This window comes from Cololabis saira, chromosome 23 (assembly GCF_033807715.1).
Source record: "Cololabis saira isolate AMF1-May2022 chromosome 23, fColSai1.1, whole genome shotgun sequence".
In the NCBI taxonomy this organism is placed as follows: domain Eukaryota; kingdom Metazoa; phylum Chordata; class Actinopteri; order Beloniformes; family Belonidae; genus Cololabis; species Cololabis saira.
In genome coordinates this window covers 9,668,247-9,685,557 of record NC_084609.1, presented here as the reverse complement: position 1 = coordinate 9,685,557, position 17,311 = coordinate 9,668,247, and the positions used below count along the sequence as shown (strand labels likewise).

The 17,311-nt window shown below is 38.7% G+C and overlaps 1 protein-coding gene across 2 annotated transcripts in view; it reads left to right on the top strand.

Moving 5' to 3' along the window:
- The window catches only part of mybpc1 (myosin binding protein C1), a 39,844-nt gene extending 32,646 nt beyond the window's left edge, over window positions 1-7,198 (top strand). For both annotated transcript variants that reach the window (XM_061715234.1, XM_061715235.1), the window contains 2 exons: window positions 150-336; window positions 6,377-7,198. In XM_061715234.1, coding sequence (XP_061571218.1) covers window positions 150-336; window positions 6,377-6,495 — 306 coding nt within the window. In that variant the 3' untranslated portion in view covers window positions 6,496-7,198. The remainder of the gene's footprint in view (window positions 1-149; window positions 337-6,376) is intronic.
- The last annotated feature ends 10,113 nt before the right edge of the window (window positions 7,199-17,311 follow it).

Below are 17,311 nucleotides of genomic sequence, written 5' to 3'. Positions count from 1 at the left end.
AAAATTATAAATGACGGAAAACAAGAGATGCAAAAACAATGCATGAACCAGGATGATCCTTGAGTTAATTTGAATGTTGGGTCAGTCTGGATGCTGGAGCTCCAGCTGCTGGATCAAGGTGCTGCAGATGTGTCTTTATCCACTCACAGGCCAAAGTGACCTGGATGAAGAATAAGATGACCATCCTCGACGACCCGCGCTATCGTATGTTTAGCAACCAGGGAGTCTGCACTCTAGAGATCAGGAAGCCCAGTCCCTTTGACGGCGGAGTGTACACCTGCAAGGCTGTCAACGACTTGGGAGAAGCCCAAGTGGACTGCAAGCTAGAGGTCAAAGGTCAGTGTGGAGCAGGAGGTGATCTCGGTGTGTCCGTCTGGGTTGCTTCTGTGCACGGGGGTCTGGTTTCCCAACTTTTACTTTATCATCTCTTTCTTGATGTGAAAAAACTGTATCCCTTTTAGATCCTTGCATCATCACAATGAAAGGAAAAATACAGTAATTATTTGATCATGACTCGGATAACCTTTTAATTAATTCAAAGAGGTAAGGAAACTTTTGGGAAACCAACTCCAAGCAGAGAACGTCGCGTTTGAACGATGTGTTACAGTCTACGAGAGGGACGATACGGGAGGTGGACGTGTAAGTACTTGGACTAGATCGCACCAGCTGTTCATAAATTCATTATAAAATCAGATAGTTAAGACTTGATAAAGTTACAAAAACCAGCCTCTGTTGATTTGCAAAGTTGGGCTGCACCATCAAGACTTGAGAAATTTGCATTGGAAAGTTGTTTTTATAATGCAAATTAAGCACATTTTTATGTTGAGTAATCCAGCATTATTAGCGGTGTAATATTGAGTGTGTATTATTTAGAGCAACGTGTTGGTTGCTACTTGGGGGCCCGGACCCTTCCTCTCCTGAACAACCTCCTATAGCCCTCCTGAGGAATAACAAGGTGACCTCAAGCCAGCCGAGAAGTATTATCTATTATTAGAAGTATTACCTGTGTCCTTGGTCTATGCCAGGGGTCGGCAACCCAAAATGTTGAAAGAGCCATATTGGACCAAAAACACAAAAAACAAATGTCTGGAGCCGCAAAAAATTAAGTCTTGTATAAGCCTTAGAATGAAGACAACACATGCTTCATGTTTCTATATTATTTATAACTGGGGGAAGATTTTTTTTTTCATTATGCACTTCGAGAGAAAAGTCGAAATGTCGAGAAAAAAGTCGAAATTTCGAGAAAAAAGTCGAAATGTCAAGATTAATGTTGAACTACAATCTTGAGACTAAACTCGAAATGTCGAGAAAAAAGTTGAAATGTCGAGAAAAGTCAAAATATTGAGATTAAAAAGGAAGAAAAAAAAAGAAGAAAAAGAAGAAAAAAATAAAAAAAGGAAAAAAAGAGGAAAAAAAGGAAAAAAGAAGAAAAAAGAAAAAACAAAGGAACAAAGGAAAAAAAAAGGTCAAACATTTTTAAAAAAGCTCCAGGAGATACTAGGCTACTACGGCTAAAGAGCTGCATGCGGCTCTAGAGCCGCGGGTTGCCGACCCCTGGTCTATGCTAAACAATTTCGCAAATCAGGTGACCACTTCCATTGGATTCACACAGCAGCGTTGGTGCAACAGATGTGTCCGACGCTTCCACCGTCGTCATGGGATGGGATTATCTTTGCTTTCCATACGCAATCTTCCAACCCTCGTTTTGAGCTGCAAACTGTTTGTCAAACATACAGGCAGAGCGGTGGATTTCACAGTGGAAAACGACAATTTTTCCTCTACTGTCTTTTGGTGTTTGATCGAAACAACCCCGTTTCAGTTTCGATCAGTCTCTTCATTGGCTCAACTAGACACACGTGCTGACGTGGAAAAAGTTGAAATTCCCTTAACTTTTGACAAAGGCAACACAAGCTAGTAGCAACCCAGAATTAATTTAGACAACGGATGACGTCACCCTATTCAAAGTCTGTGGAGATTTTGAATGATGCGAATGATGCGCACACAACGTAAATCCAGTGTTTAAATGGCTCCTCCCACTGTAGCAAATTAACTCTTAAGTCTTTTCCAAATTACACATTTTCTCACATCATCTCTAAGGGAGAGTCCTCCGCCTTGAGAGTTAAACACATACATTATCGGTTGCTTGTATTCACAATGTTATACAAATGATACGTTATGCAGCAGCTCGTGGTCATCATTGTTTTTATAATTATGAATTATTGCCATAATTCAAGCGACTTTGAAATGTAACAGAGAACTATCTGATGGCTGCAACACCGATCGCAAAGATGAAGTAACTCTATGCTGCATGTCGTATAGCTGTAGGAACTACTCGCCATCGTATCCACAGCTGACCATATGACAAGCAAGTAGAGCACAAAACACCACAGAGGACTCAGGATTCAGAGAATCTGAGCAAATATTGACTGTACGGAAAAGTCGAGGCCTAAAAGCTTTAGTGGACCAAGGTGATCTTCAGCAAGTCAAACTGTATTTCAGTTTGTTTTTTTTTATTTAGTTTGAATTTATGAACAACTGCTGCGGCTGGTTCATGATCAACATTTTCAAAACAGATACAACGGCATTACAACAATAATAATCTATCCATGTGTGTATGGCGCACATCATATCTAGTGACACCTTTTCATCACCACAGTAAATGTTTATCCATTGTGTTCTCATACATTTCTATCACTCCAGTCCATCCAGCCACCCCGTTTTACCATCCTGGCACATGACCACAACACACACCTGTGATGTTCCTGTGTTTTATTGTCTCCATGTCTCTATTTGCTGCAGTTAACTCCTCATGTAAAGAGCTCAGTAATACCTTGACAGTATTCCCTGGTGCGTACATGTAACGCCATATAAACATTTTGTTAACCCCCTCTTCTCTTCTCTCTCCCCCAGTCCAAACTCAAGAATTGTGAATGTATGTTCTCATATAAATAAGGTAAGCTTTCATATGGATCTGGCATATGAAGCTTATGTCATTCATTATGCATCCTTCAGTCGGCTTGCGTAACCTCGCTTTCCTCGGTTAACTGGTCTGTAGCGGCTGTTTTCCTCGGTTAACTGGACTGTAGCTGCTGTTCTTCCACGTGAAGCAGGAGAAAAGCAGAGAAAGCTCTTGTTGTACTTGTGCATGACAGCTTTCCCCAGGTGGAACCACTTAGCTGGCTGATTTTGATAACTCAGGGTTGAAGATTTGAACTGATTGGTGCTGTTATATCAGACTCTCTCACGTGTTACTTGTGAAAGAGGCAAGGTGAGTAAAAATGTTTTCAGTTTTTCTAACTTTTGCTTAGAAATTCAGAAAGTCACTGATATTACAGTTCTACGGACAGTGTGTCCAGTGTGGCTGCTGTTGCAAAACACCATACGGCTTACTAAATTCAATTCCTATTTGGTATTTGGGCCTGCCTGAAGAGTGATGTATGCATAAAAAGAGACGGCACTGTTGTTCCTTGTAGTTTCTTGCCTGATAGAAATGACTGAAGATGCCATTCACGAACTAGGACTGTTTTTAGATGGTTGACCTGCATTGTGCGTGTTTCTTAACTCAAATGTATCTTTGCTATCAACTGTGTCCCAGCCCCATACTGTTTGGTAATATATCTGTTTAAGACCGTGCTGTTGATACCATCGCGTTTAGAATTGAACCCGGAAAATATCCAAACAGAAAAGACTTTGGCTGTTTAAAGTATTTAAAGTAAAGTTTAAATACTTTGGAAGTTTGTGTTTCAACTAAATCTACCATAATTCCTCTGGATGAGGATTTCTGCTATGAATCTGCGCTTGGAAAGGTGAGGTCAGAAAGTCTGTTTGATAAATATAAAGGACGGCCTGGGTGCCTGTTACTCACTGCCAACATATCATTGAAAAAAAAATGTTTAAAACAATTTGTGTCACTTCTTGCGAGAAAAAAAACATAGACCTTAGAGACATTGAGCCTCTGAATGAACAGCCTTTGTTACTACAAGTTGTTCTCTGCAGTCAATGCCTTTACATTCCCTTGGAGCCCCGCCGCTCACCTCACCGCATCCCCAAACCAATGAATGCTTTAATATGACTAAAAAATGACTAAAATCATTGCAATCCAGCTAGGATTGCAAAGAGAAATTGAAATTCTCATCGTTGGACTAACACACCCTAATAATTTGGTTTAAGTCCACCGGACATTTTGCACACGCTCAACCATTCCTGCCCCGGGCTTTGACACAGAAGTAATAGAAAAAGCAGATACAGACACAAGAAAAGAACTTCAGTAAAGGATATATGAAGTGTACAAAATTGTAAGTCAGCCCAGTTTGCCATTTTTGGTCCAATTTGCTTCCACCAACCAGATCGTGTACTGTTTGAGCTACCTGAACGTAGTTCACGTTCGAATCATGTTTAAGCTGATGATGTCAGGCAAAAGGCTCATATTATTGATTACTGCTAAATATCTAAACTTTTGAAAACCTATAGGAGGCAAATACATGACCATTCTGGTTTTCCATTTGAATGAGACCTTGTTTAGTTAACTCTTCCTCTTCATAGAGATTCTGTCACTGAATTAGGAAAAACACGCAGGATCATATTTGAGGGCAATTGGGGGGGTAAATAACTGCTGCACTTGTTCTTTAAGATTGTTTGTGTGTTGTCACATTTATAAATCTTTCATAGAACAAGTTTAGACATAATTTATGGAGGTTTAATTTACTTACTTTATGACATTTGATCAGATGACCTTTTATTATCAGTTTTTTAACAGTCTTGTTCCTCAGATGATAAATTATTTAACCAACATTTGTATATTCACCACTATTTTAAACCAGATATCTAAAACTGATTGTACAAAATGAATAAGGTTTATTTTACAACAGATTGATTATCCAACAAAGCAAGTGGGTGTGTTGAGTACAAACGTGCCCAGAGGAGGAATCCACTTTTTCATTTGGGTCTCATTTGCTTCATTTATGGTCCTCACTGAAGATTTTTTCCATGACAGTAAGTTCAAACACTCATGTAGTTCAGACAAATAATGAGCGACCTAAGTGGTATCCAACATTTTCCGTCTACGTTCATATTTAACCAATTAAATTAACTTTTAACTGCATTAAATTAACTGTGTAACTAGCTGGCATTCATGTTCCACAAACATGCTCTCTGCAAGGGTTGAGTACTGCTCTTCCTGTTGAAGCCTCTGTTATTTCATTTGTTCAATCTTTGCCTAATTTCCTGTTTTACTTTGACAGTTTTCTCCTTCCTATGTGGGTTCCTTTTAGTTTCCTGCTGTTCCTGTTCTGGTCTGGGTGTTTTTTCCATCCCTACCCGTTTCTCGTTGGCACTCGTGCATGTGTCTATAAATTGCTCTGTGTTCATGTCCTGCTTTTCTGCAGTTTTGGGCTGGTCTCTACCAGCCCCTCAAGCTGATGTCCACAACCTTTTGTTTGTGTGGGTTAGACATCCTGCCTCTGGTTTGCAGTAAAAGATTCTCCAGCATTTGGATCTGCTACACCTGAACCCTGACACTTCTCTGCTTTAAAAGATGCTTACACCATTGCTGACTTCCAAGAATGCGTTAATAAGCAAAGGCTTGGACAAGATCTCCTATCTCACCTTTTGTTCTTAAAGAATAACTGTTTTTTTCCCTTCAGTTTCCACCAAGTGAAGTGGTCAAACCCGTATCCCTTATACGTTGTTATGTTAATTAGTGTACATGCAGGTATCAGATATGAGGTACTTTTATTAGATGTTGTAAGAAATACACAAAAAAGAATATATATGCAATAATTGAAGAGTGGCTTCATGGCAGCCGGAGTGGCGTAAATACAGTCATGGTTCAAAGAAGATGTATCTACTTGTTTCCTTCAGAGTAAATTTAGGTTTTTCCTTTTTCTAACCAAGTATTAGATAAATGGATTGAATATTACATTAGCTTGGTCTGCATTATGTTTTAAGTGCTAGTTATCAGCATGTTGATGGAGTAAACTTTGATGATGGGCATGGAAAACATCACAATTGTTAAACTTCAGCATGTTTGCTTGGGTACTCTTTCCACGTGAGAAGCATTTAAGTTTTGCTGTTAATTAGTCCTACAGAGCGACTTGCATGGTTTTATTCTTGTTATAAACAATCTGTATATGATGGCAGTTAGTTTATATTAAGGAACTGGGAAAAATGTACTTTGAGCAGATGTTTTCTGGTCATCCTTTTCCTTCTCTTCATTCTTTATCAGATATTGAGAAAAAGAGGCCTCTCCTTTTCAAATTCCCTTTTCTCAACCGCTGATTTCTCTTCTTTTCTCTGCTTTCTTTTCAATTTCTTTCCATCTCTCTTTCCCCCCCCCTTCCCTACAACAATATAACTCTTTTTTTCTTTTGTCCCGTAGGCGGCTACACCTTCTGTGAGCTCATGCAACGCGGGGTGCCCCTACACCTGATTGATAAGTACATGAACGAGACACAAGTTGTTGAGCAAGAGAAGCAAAAACTGAACACGATGCAATGAGACACTTTGGAAGACATCAGCAGCCGTTAGCGACCTCCTCTTATATTCTGGGGTCAGCTGATTGATGCCGAGCGGAGGAAGAGGGGGCAGGGATGCGGGGGATAGCGTACCGGTCTGTGGTGTGGCGTGCTGTGTGCCGGTTTGGAGCTTGTTACCATAGAAAAATACCAGGTCATCTTCTTTGTCACCCTGTTTGGTTTGAGAGACCCTGTGTCCAGCTCAGATGCATGTCAGCAGTGTTTGGTTTCTGGCTTTAATAAGGACATGTCGTGTGTAAAAATTAAAAAAAAATATATATATACAAAACACATAAGCACAAACGGTGACTCACAGCTACAGTATTACCATGTGGATTTTTGTTGGGAGTGTTTGCTGAAGGTGACAGTGGTCTGGTAAATGGAAATGGGAATGTATGAACTAAAACTTGATGTTGTTATGGTGCCTATGTACTTCTGTAAGGCAAGAAAAAAAAAGACCATACACCTGTGTGATGTTGGGAAAAAATAAAAGAATGCATTGATGCGTCAGTTTGAATTTACTATTTCACTTTTTCTGTCTGTTGTGTCTGAGAGCCAATAAAATGAAAAAGGTTAATGCCCAACCCATATTCTAGATTACACATTATGATTTTTAGATTCATGCTGGACTGAGGTTTGATCCTGTCTCAATCATAAAGTGCATGCCTTTACCTTTGTAATTATGACCTGTGGGCTATAATAAACCTTAAATTTGAAAATTGCAGTCTTCGTTCTCGTCATGAGCTCCTCCTTTTTTTTTTTGGGGGGGGGGGGGGGGTGTAAATTGGGGTCGTTCCTGGTGAAAATTCCCGTATCTGATGTATTGATGGTGGTCTAAAAAACTCAATTGTCTGAAAAGAGTGTTTTCTTCAAGAATAGCTCTTTATAGTTAAGATTTAGACTTTGTTTTTTGCATAGGTCGCATGAATCCTTTGATAATGATCAAACAAGCAAATTAATTCATTATGAAACTAAAGCAGTTCACTGGTGAAAGTTTAAAAGACAATTAGTCAAACTTTGGAGCAAACAGTAGGTAGTAAAGGCCCAACAGTCATTCAAATGACTCCTGACTCAGTCTGACTTACACCTCATGTCCTAATCAAGATAAAAACAACTAAACTCAGACGTTGTCAGTGACGTGTAGAAAGGCATATTAGGTGTGTTTCCATTAGTGGTGGTTCTGGGTAAAACCGCCACACGGGAACGTCTAACAGGGCCGACCCGTCTCTGCTGCACTGTAGCGCTACACAAGAACAAATAACACTGACTTAATGAGTTGTGTTCATGTACGTTCACGTGAATGTAATTTAGAGTACCTGATCGGCAGAGACCCCTCGTCATTGGCCGATCCGAGTACCTCTCCTACTACAGGAACTTTTCCGCCCTGCAAATCTTCCTAAAGGCCTCTTTTGTAGGGCCGTTCATGCTGCATGCGACGCGAGCGAGCGTCAGTGTCAAAAACAATTCCATTGCTTTATTTTTTATTGCACTGTCCATACTGGTTGCGAGCGATGCGGCGCGCCGTTTTGAGCTGGATTTTTGTCGGACGCCCTGTTTCTATTTTCTTCCTGTCGCTCGCGTTGAAAGCCAGTTGAAAGCGCTGTAGGAAACAGTCATTTCAATACAAGAACCTCAATAAAGTGGCAGCTGGCTGGGGGGAGATCGCCAGGGAGCTGGAAGGTTCTGATAAGATAATAAGATATGATAATAAGAATCTTATTAGGGCTTAATTTGTGCCAGATCCTGCTGGAACAAGATCCGGTACCTATTTGATTGGATCCGGTACCTCCTTTTATCCATATTCTCTCTGTGTTTTATTTCTCATTGAAGTTACTCATAGATCGCCTGTTTGTCTATTTCGGATGCATTTAATCAGAAAAAAGAGAAGAGGGCCCTTTTCTCTGCGCTCCCGATCTCCTACGCTGTGCGTCCCATCATCGTCTCCATCGGTTTCCCAAATCCAACTCAGCCTGGATCATTTCTTAATTGTTCGGTTTTTTCCCCACTTATTCAGCCGAATAATAAGCTTAAAGCTTGTTTTCTGTTTAGAAAGTACAAACGTAGGAAGATTACAAGTAACCCATCTTTTAACCCTTTTAACCCATCACCCATCTTTTACTTGTCTCTTTACTCTTTGTAGGAGTTATTTTAAGAGTTTCTTTCAGGAGCGCACGGGCAGGCTGATTTATGGTTCCGCGTAAAATCGACGGCGTAGCCTACGGCGTAGGGTACACTGCGACGCGCACCGTTCGGTGCGTGCGCCGTGTACCCTACGCCGTAAGGTCTGCTTTGGTGTAACGCGGAACCATAAATCAGCCTTTTAAAAAGCGAGTTTCAGCTGTCAATCAAAAGAACGTGGGGGCCGATAACGCGTTCAGTGTGGACGGGGGGGCGTCCGATGCCACGCAGTGCGACGCGATAGTCGGACGCTCGCGTCCAGTTAGGACAAGGTGTATGGAGACGAGCGTCAACAATCACGTCTCTGAAAAACTACCCAGAACCCCTAACAGTGGAAACGCGCCCTCTATCTTTTCAAGACTGCACTTCGAGAAATTGGTCTTCAGTCCTTTCTGTTCTCTCAGTTGTTGCCACAGAGGAAATGCCGCACCACTATTAAATCTAATTTTACTTCCTGGAGCATTCAGTCGCTTCAGCAGGTGTTTGTAATACCGACTTTCTCTTTCTCAAACATTGAGCTGTTTCACTATGCCAGCGTCAGTTGCTGGTGTTACCGTGAAACAACGACCACAGAAACTGGAAAGTCCAGCTGACTGCCAGAAAGGAAAACAAATAATTTACTTTTACTGATTAAAATAATACAGAGGTAATAGATGTTTTTCATATGAATCTTAAACACTTGTTTGATTATTATGTGAATTTAAACCTTTTTTTTTCTTAACCATTACAATGAAAAATGCTTCTTACTGATCTTTAGAGGAGACACGTGAAATATTTTAAAAAGTAGATACAGCATAAGGTTTTAATGTAACATCTGTGACATGCTTTGGTTCTTTCTCAACCATGTTGGCAAAGCTTTTTGCTCAATGATCAGCATCTACCTGTGCTGAGCATACTGGTCAAGTCTCCCGTTTTGGCCGGGAACTACCGTATTTTACCCCTCTTTCCTGCCGTATTAGTATTTTCCCGTTTTATAATATAATTTTTTAAAAGCATTATTGTGCCTCTCCAAACTTAATTGTCACTAACCTTGCGAGAACTTGCTGTAGCCTGGGTCTCTCACGGGGGAAGGAACGATGTCCGTCAGCAGCACCAGGAGGCCCAGAAACGTGTCTGTGTCATCAGTCATGAATGCCAGAGAGCCACATGAGTGAAAATGTTTCACTTGAAGACAATCAACGTGCATATAAACTAAAAAAATATTAAAAATAAATAAATGTGCTTTAATTACCATTTGTGTTTTCATTTAGGCTCTATTATAGGAATTACATACATAGGAATGTCCACAGTATGTCAGTGTCAACAAAGGTCGGCCTATCAGATTCTGAGCACATAATTGTTAACGGGTAGTTATTTTAGATTTGTTGTAAACCTGTCTTAAAATGTAATACTGGACCTTGGTTGGGCTAGTGCAGGGGTCGGCAACCCAAAATGTTGAAAGAGCCATATTGGACCAAAAACACAAAAAACAAATATTTCTGGAGCCGCAAAAAATGAAAAGTCTTGTATCAGCCTTACATGCTGAATGTTTCTATATTAGTTATAACTGGGGGAAGATTTTTTTTTCATTATGCACTTCGAGAAAAAAGTGGAAATTTCGAGAAAAAAGTCGAAATCTCGAGGAAAAAGTCATAATTTCGAGAAAAAAGTCTACATGTCGAGAAAAAAGTCAAAATGGGGATGAAAAAGTCAAAATTTTGAGAAAAAGTTGAAATGGCGAGATTAAAAAGGAAAGGAAAAAGCAATCAAAAAGTAGAAAAAAGAAGAAAAAAAAGTAGAAAAAAAGAGAAAAAAGTAGAGAAAAAAGAGAAAAAAAGGAAGAAAAAAAAAGAAAAAAGAAGAAGAAGGAAAAAAAGGTCAAACATTTTTAAAGAAGCTCCAGGGAGCCACTAGGGCGGCGCTAAAGAGACGCATGCGGCTCTGAAGCCGCGGGTTGCCGACCCCTGGGCTGGCCGCCGCTAGGGATTTTGGGCCCCATGAAAATAATCTTTTCCGGGCCCCCCAACACAGCGGCGAAATTTGTTGATGCTATTTTACATACAATGCATTTTAATGGTATTTTTGACTATCATTACCATATTTGTGAAAGAAGAGCAACATGACAGTAGGTGAAGAACTGAGCACTCTGAATACAATGGACATACGTTAATTATATAGTATTTCCTACAATATAACTATTTGTAATAGCATAGTCACCAATATGTAAACTTCTCTGATTGGACTGAGAGCGGTCACCCCAGTCTGCTGCACACACCACAGATGTTCCCCTCTGTTTTTACTGCACGTCTTCTATTTAATTTTTAAAAGGCTTTATGCTTTTTAAACCATTAAAATTGTTCAAAATTACTTTTTTCATTAATTTTAATTATTTCCCATAACAGATTCACCTTTGTATTGTTTTGAGACTATAGTAAAAATGTATCATTATTATTATTATTTCAACACACACAGCTGCTCACCTCCTTCCTCATGTGGGGGCACTGGGGCTGGTTCAGGGGCAGGGGGAGTTGGGGGCTGACAGACAGCTGCTGCTGCTGCACTTGACTCTGTTTAGAATGAGGCATCATTTTGACAGGGGGGAGATCAACTATTATTGAATAAGAACAGCTTGATAAATGTTTGACTGAATTTATTATTTAACTAATATAGCAGTAAAATGTGAAAATCCAGTTTTCTTGAGCTAACATGGTGAGAAAAGTGAGCTAGCTTATAGACCCCTTTCCAGCCTACGTCATCACAGGATGCGCGCGCATTGTTGCGGCAGAAGAGCGGCAGAAGTTGTATGAGTTTGAATAGAGCGAGGGAAGATTTGTTTCTTAAGTTGCGTTTTTGGAGTTGCAGTAACGTTATAAAATAACAACATGCCCACCAGCTGTTGTGTGTATGGGTGTACAAATCGAAATCCTGAGGAACATAAATTTTTTGCAATTCCCAGAGGAATAATGGTGATATTGTTATTGTGTGTGCTAGTCTCACAAACCTTAGCAAAAGTGTTGTTCCGAAAAAATCTAAGAAATAAGAGTTCTGAATAATAACATCAAGTCTTGACATTTTTTTATTTTCTCATCAGTGATTTGGAGCTGTGACTATGAATTGAATATCAGCCATTAATGATTTACTTGAAGTTTTGCTAATAAACTACTGGAGTTATTTGTTTTTTCTCACTGATTGTGTAAATGTATTGATTATTTTCTCTTTTTAAAGCTACAAACATCCAACTTCCACAGCTGTAAATATGCTGCACAAATATACATATATTCACTATATGTGTTGTATATCAAACTCAGGTATATTATAGATATATTAATCCCCACAAACCCTCAAATAAAAATACCTAAAAATAATTAACTAAGTTTTAAAAAACAGTATTTTGCATTATATGCCTTTTAATGTTTTTCTTTTTATCATATTAGTGGGAATAGGTTGCTGTAAATTACTGGTGATAATGTGAGATGCAGGATGGACAATAAAGCTCATATCATTTTTCATTTTTTTTTTTTTTTTTTTTAATAACTATCAACTTCATTCAGCCAGCACAGACAAAGGTACACATGACATGGCTTTCATTCAAAGGCAATGCTTAATGAAACTCATTAAGAAACAAAGGGGACACAGTAAATTAACAAAAATAATAAGATAAATTAAATAAATATGAAATAATAAAATAACTTAAAATGTCTAGTGCATAAAATACTTTCAGTTAACTGTCATAATTCTTTACAAACTTCAGCTGTGACAGCTGCTGACAGGCTCGCAGCTTCTGAGTGTAAACACTAGGTTTCTCAACCAAATACAGATGAATATCCGGCCATTGGACATCGGGCCACTTTGTGACATCTTCCTCCGGGAAGGAAGTTGCTTTCCATCCGCCAAAGTTAGTTTAGTAACGTAATTTCCACGATCTTTTTCCGTCAATCGGCTGGTGTAAACTGTCATGAACTCCGTCTTTCTGCCGCAACAATGCGCGCGCAGCATGCCTACGTCATACTTGTTTACAAACACGGAAAGGGGTCTATAGACCACAGACAGGGACAAAGTTAATATTCCGTAACTTTCCACCACAACTAACAAACCCACCTTTTTTTCGGAAATACTGGGTGACATACTGTCGACCCCTCAACTCTCTCTCCTCTCTTAATTACTTTTGTGTTCTTTTTTGGCTGATTGTTGAGGCATGATGCCGTCTCCTCCTCCTGCAGCTGTGACGCTGTGTGACAAACCGCACGTGCGCTACCTGCAGCTGATCCAGTCGGACTGAACCATTTTACGTAAATAGAGGGGGGGGTCATCAAATCATCATTAGGGGCCTCTCTGGGCCCCCCTCAATCATGGGCCCCTATAATCCGTATCCTTTACCCCCCCTTTTCGGCGCCCTGTGGCACAGAGGGTGGTGGAACATTTTCCTTATTTTAAAATCTACAACTTGACAGGTATGGTGCTGAGCTGCTCACAACCCTTGTGGCGGTCTGTGCCGAATACCAACATTTTAACTTCTGGGTTGAAGGCAATGACACAGTAGGGAAAACTGCTGTTCCTCAACGTATGACTAGGCGTTGGCACTGGAAGTGGTTTCCATACATACACTTTACATCCATGACAAATGTATAGGGAGTAAAATTATTTTTGTTTTACGGTTAATTTAAAGCAACAAATTGAGTTATAGTTGGGCCTTTTTATTGGCTCCAGCTGTAATCCAGCTGTAATCACGTTTGCTACTTTCCACTTTTTCACTTTTTTCACTTGACTACTGAGTTGTGAAAAGACCTAACAGAGTAAAGCCATTCATATTTTTGAAGAGAATACATCTTGTTGTATGTTGTTGTGTGTGTTAATGTTAACAGGATGCTGTAACTGGATGTGGGTTGTTCTGGAGGGGTGCGAGGACCAGGGGCGCCACTAGGCCCTTTTTGGGGGGGCTTGAGCCCCCCCAAAAGAAGTCTCAGCCCCCCCAAAAAAAAAAAAAAAAAATTTTTTTTTTTTTTTTTATTTCCCCCTCTGGTGGTCATTACTAGCAGTTTCTGATTACACTCAATGCGCTGTGTGTGAGTTCCCCCTTCTATGTTCTTAGGGTGTGCTGACAAACATTTAGGGGGTTCAGCCCACCAAGGGGGCCCTGACTCAAGCCCACCCGAAAAGTTTCTAGAACCGCTACTGCCAGGCGCTCCCTCCTCTATCTATGTGCCTAATCCCTTCACTTCACACAGGTCACACACACACTGCAGCAACGAAGTAGCCCTTCACAGTCAACAATCGTTCTCCCCAGTCCCCACTCATGATGAAACTGTGAGGTGAGCATTGAGCAGTCAGAGTCGTTAGTTACTCAATTAGCGCATATTGATATGCAAATTAGCGCATACCGTTGTAGTAGCTAAACAAAATAACTTGTCAGTGTGCCTGCCAGACAGGTGACTATAGGCAAGGCTACCATGACACACCCAGCCAGCAGCCATCATGCTAGCTCGCAGTAAAGCGGGTCTAAATGGATGCAATGTCTTTTGAGAAACAATATGGGCATAAGTGAAGAACATATTTTCAAACGGGTCTCTTGTTTTCTGAATGAAATTAAGCCCTTCAGAATCGCAAGTGGCTGCTTTACACAGCCTGTCTGATGTGATGATGACGATATGCTATAGCTTGGCACGCTTTTCTTTCTTTCTTTCTTTCTTTCTTTCTTTCTTTCTTTCTTTCTTTCTTTCTTTCTTTCTTTCTTTCTTTCTTTCTTTCTTTCTTTCTTTCTTTCTTTCTTTCTTTCTTTCTTTCTTTCTTTCTTTCTTTCTTTCTTTCTTTCTTTCTTTCTTTCTTTCTTTCTTTCCCTATTTTGAAGCCTACCAACTTCTAACCAGTCAGATTTGTAGAAAATGTGTATGATTGATTGCTATATAAGCTGATTCACACACAAGAGTTTGAGTGAATCCAAAAAGAGACAATTTGCATGAATGTGTGATGAAATGGCCTTAAGTAGCCCAACTTAATAATACAATGTGATTTTCAAATGTTCGTTTCCAAGACAATTAAGTCTTAAAGTACATTTTCTCAGATTTATTGGTGTCTTTCTAGTCACACAATTGAATAGTCAGTGTTTCCAATACACTGATCTATTTGTGGTAGTAGGTACACCCTAAATAGATTTTGACCCCCACAAATACTGCCACATATTAATTTCAACTAGTTGACTGCAAACTCCTGCTTTAGCTTACAGTATATTATTATCTTGTCGGAATATTATTCCAGCCAATAAGTTAGGAAGTTCCATTTGATTTGATTTAATTTTACTTTTGTTTTGCCTACAAAGCAAAATGTTACTTTACTTGAGTCTCCCCTGAAGTGATTTTGGTATTATTTATGCAAGCAAAATTCTACCATAACCTGTATGCAGAATGTATATAGGGAAACAATTATTTTTTCATCGCTGTAAAACCACAGAACAGTAAAGAAGATATTGATGTGTATAGGTCTTCATAGATCTAGTCTCTTCATTTTGACTTCAAAGTGCACCAGATTGATCCATTTTTACTTAAAATCTACAAATTTTTCTTCCGGGGGGGCATGCCCCCGGACCCCCCTAGGGGTTCTGTGGTCCATGAACTTTGGGGAGGCTGAGCCCCCCCAAAGCTCTGATGCTAAAATCGCCCCTGGCGAGGACAAAGTTTAGCTAAGAGCAGGCAGCTTGCACTAGCCAAGCACCATGCTGTGGTAATTCCTGATTTTGCCAGGAGCCAGATTTTACAAAGCCGGTAGGCTTATAGGTCGTACCTGGTACCTGCAGGCCAGGTGACCACAGGTCCCTGCAGAACTCTGCTAATCGTCATTTCAGCTCTGGCAGGACTTGTTTCAGATGTTGTTTATGGTAATGACAGTTGAAATGAAAATTTTTGGACAAATTTGATAAGAAATAGTAAATGAATTCATATCATTGGTGAGCATAAATTAAATTCACCCAGCTAAAATAGCTACCTGTGATTGACATAAGGTGGGCGTGTGCCAGCAGGTATCCCAAGCCTGTTGGTTTTTGTGCATTTGCAACATGATGCCGAGCAGTGCAAGGAAAACTAGAAAAAAGTCGAAACCATAAAAAAAGAGAAAGAAAACCTATGAGCAATATCAAAGCCGGTTTGTCCTGCTCTTCTCATACAGTCTTGGTGCATACTATATCCTATCTGAAAGCCCTTTAACACAAAATAATAATAATAATAATAATAATAATAATAATAATAATAATAATAATAATAATAATAATTAATAATGATTTATTTATTATTATCATTATTATCATCATCAAAATATAATATAATTACCCCATAAAAAAGATGTGAGTAACATACGGTATGTAAATACCCCATAATAAATAGTATGGGGTATTATTACATGATATATATTCAGCACTGTTTTTATTTTTTTAATCTATTTTATGCTAGTAGAGTTACTTGCAGGATGTATAAAAACAATTGAATATATAAAATGAGTGTGTATTTTCAGTACTATTTTAGACAATGTTAAGCTCTAGTGGGTTTATTAAAAGAAAAGGGACAAAGTGTCATTTAAATTCACCTGAGATCACCGAAGCCCGCTGCAGCGCACATATGGAACGCTGAAACAGTCAAAATTAAACAATTAATTAATTAAATCATTAAATGAATGTACAATGAAATAAATACACTTTGGAAATACATAAATATATAATGTATTTAATATAAAACTAATGAAATGTGTCATTAAATAATTCAATTTTGAATATTTAATTGGATATATATTTCATTATTTCATTACATATTTCATTATTTCATGGTTCCTGCATTGGCTGTGGAGGATTCTTTGTGCCAAAATTAAATAATCAATCATCTTTATTATCGACCGTAGTCAGCAGGGAAAGAGGGTAAAGGAAAACATACAATACAACAAACACAAAAAATACATGATAATATAAATACACATCAAGCTAACAAATAAAAGCACCATTAAAATAAATAAAAGCAATAAAAACTATAAAAGGCATGCGTACCAATGTTTCCACATGTGCGATTGGTAGCGAACCGAGCTGTAGTTAGGGTTGGTCAGTGCTATTAAAATATAATTCTGTGATGCATGTATGCGACCCTTGAACTTATACATGTGTATTCTCAGCAAGGCTTGAAAGGAGGGTAAGCGCAGGTCCTTAAAAAGCTCACTAGCGCTACCACCCCTAGGAACTTTCATCAGGATCCTGAGTGCATCATTGTAGGCCACCTGGAGCTTCTGCATACTCTCTTTAAATAAATAAATAAATACGTCATTAATTAATTAAAATGGAAATTAAATATGTCATTAAATAATTAAATGTGTCATTAATTAAAATGGGAATTAAATATATCATTAATTAATTAAATGTGTCATTCATTAATAAAAATTATAATTAAATAAAGAAAAAAAAACTGGGTTTGTATGTGTATATATATGTATGTGTATGCGTATGTATGCGTATATATATTAATGAGATAAATATATTAACAATGCACATATATATATGCCTTAGGTTCTTACCAGCATGGTATTAACCATTAATACGTGTGCAGACAAGTTAAAAAAAATAGAATTAAATATGTAATTAATTAATTAAAATACAATTCATTTTAAGTAAAAAAAAT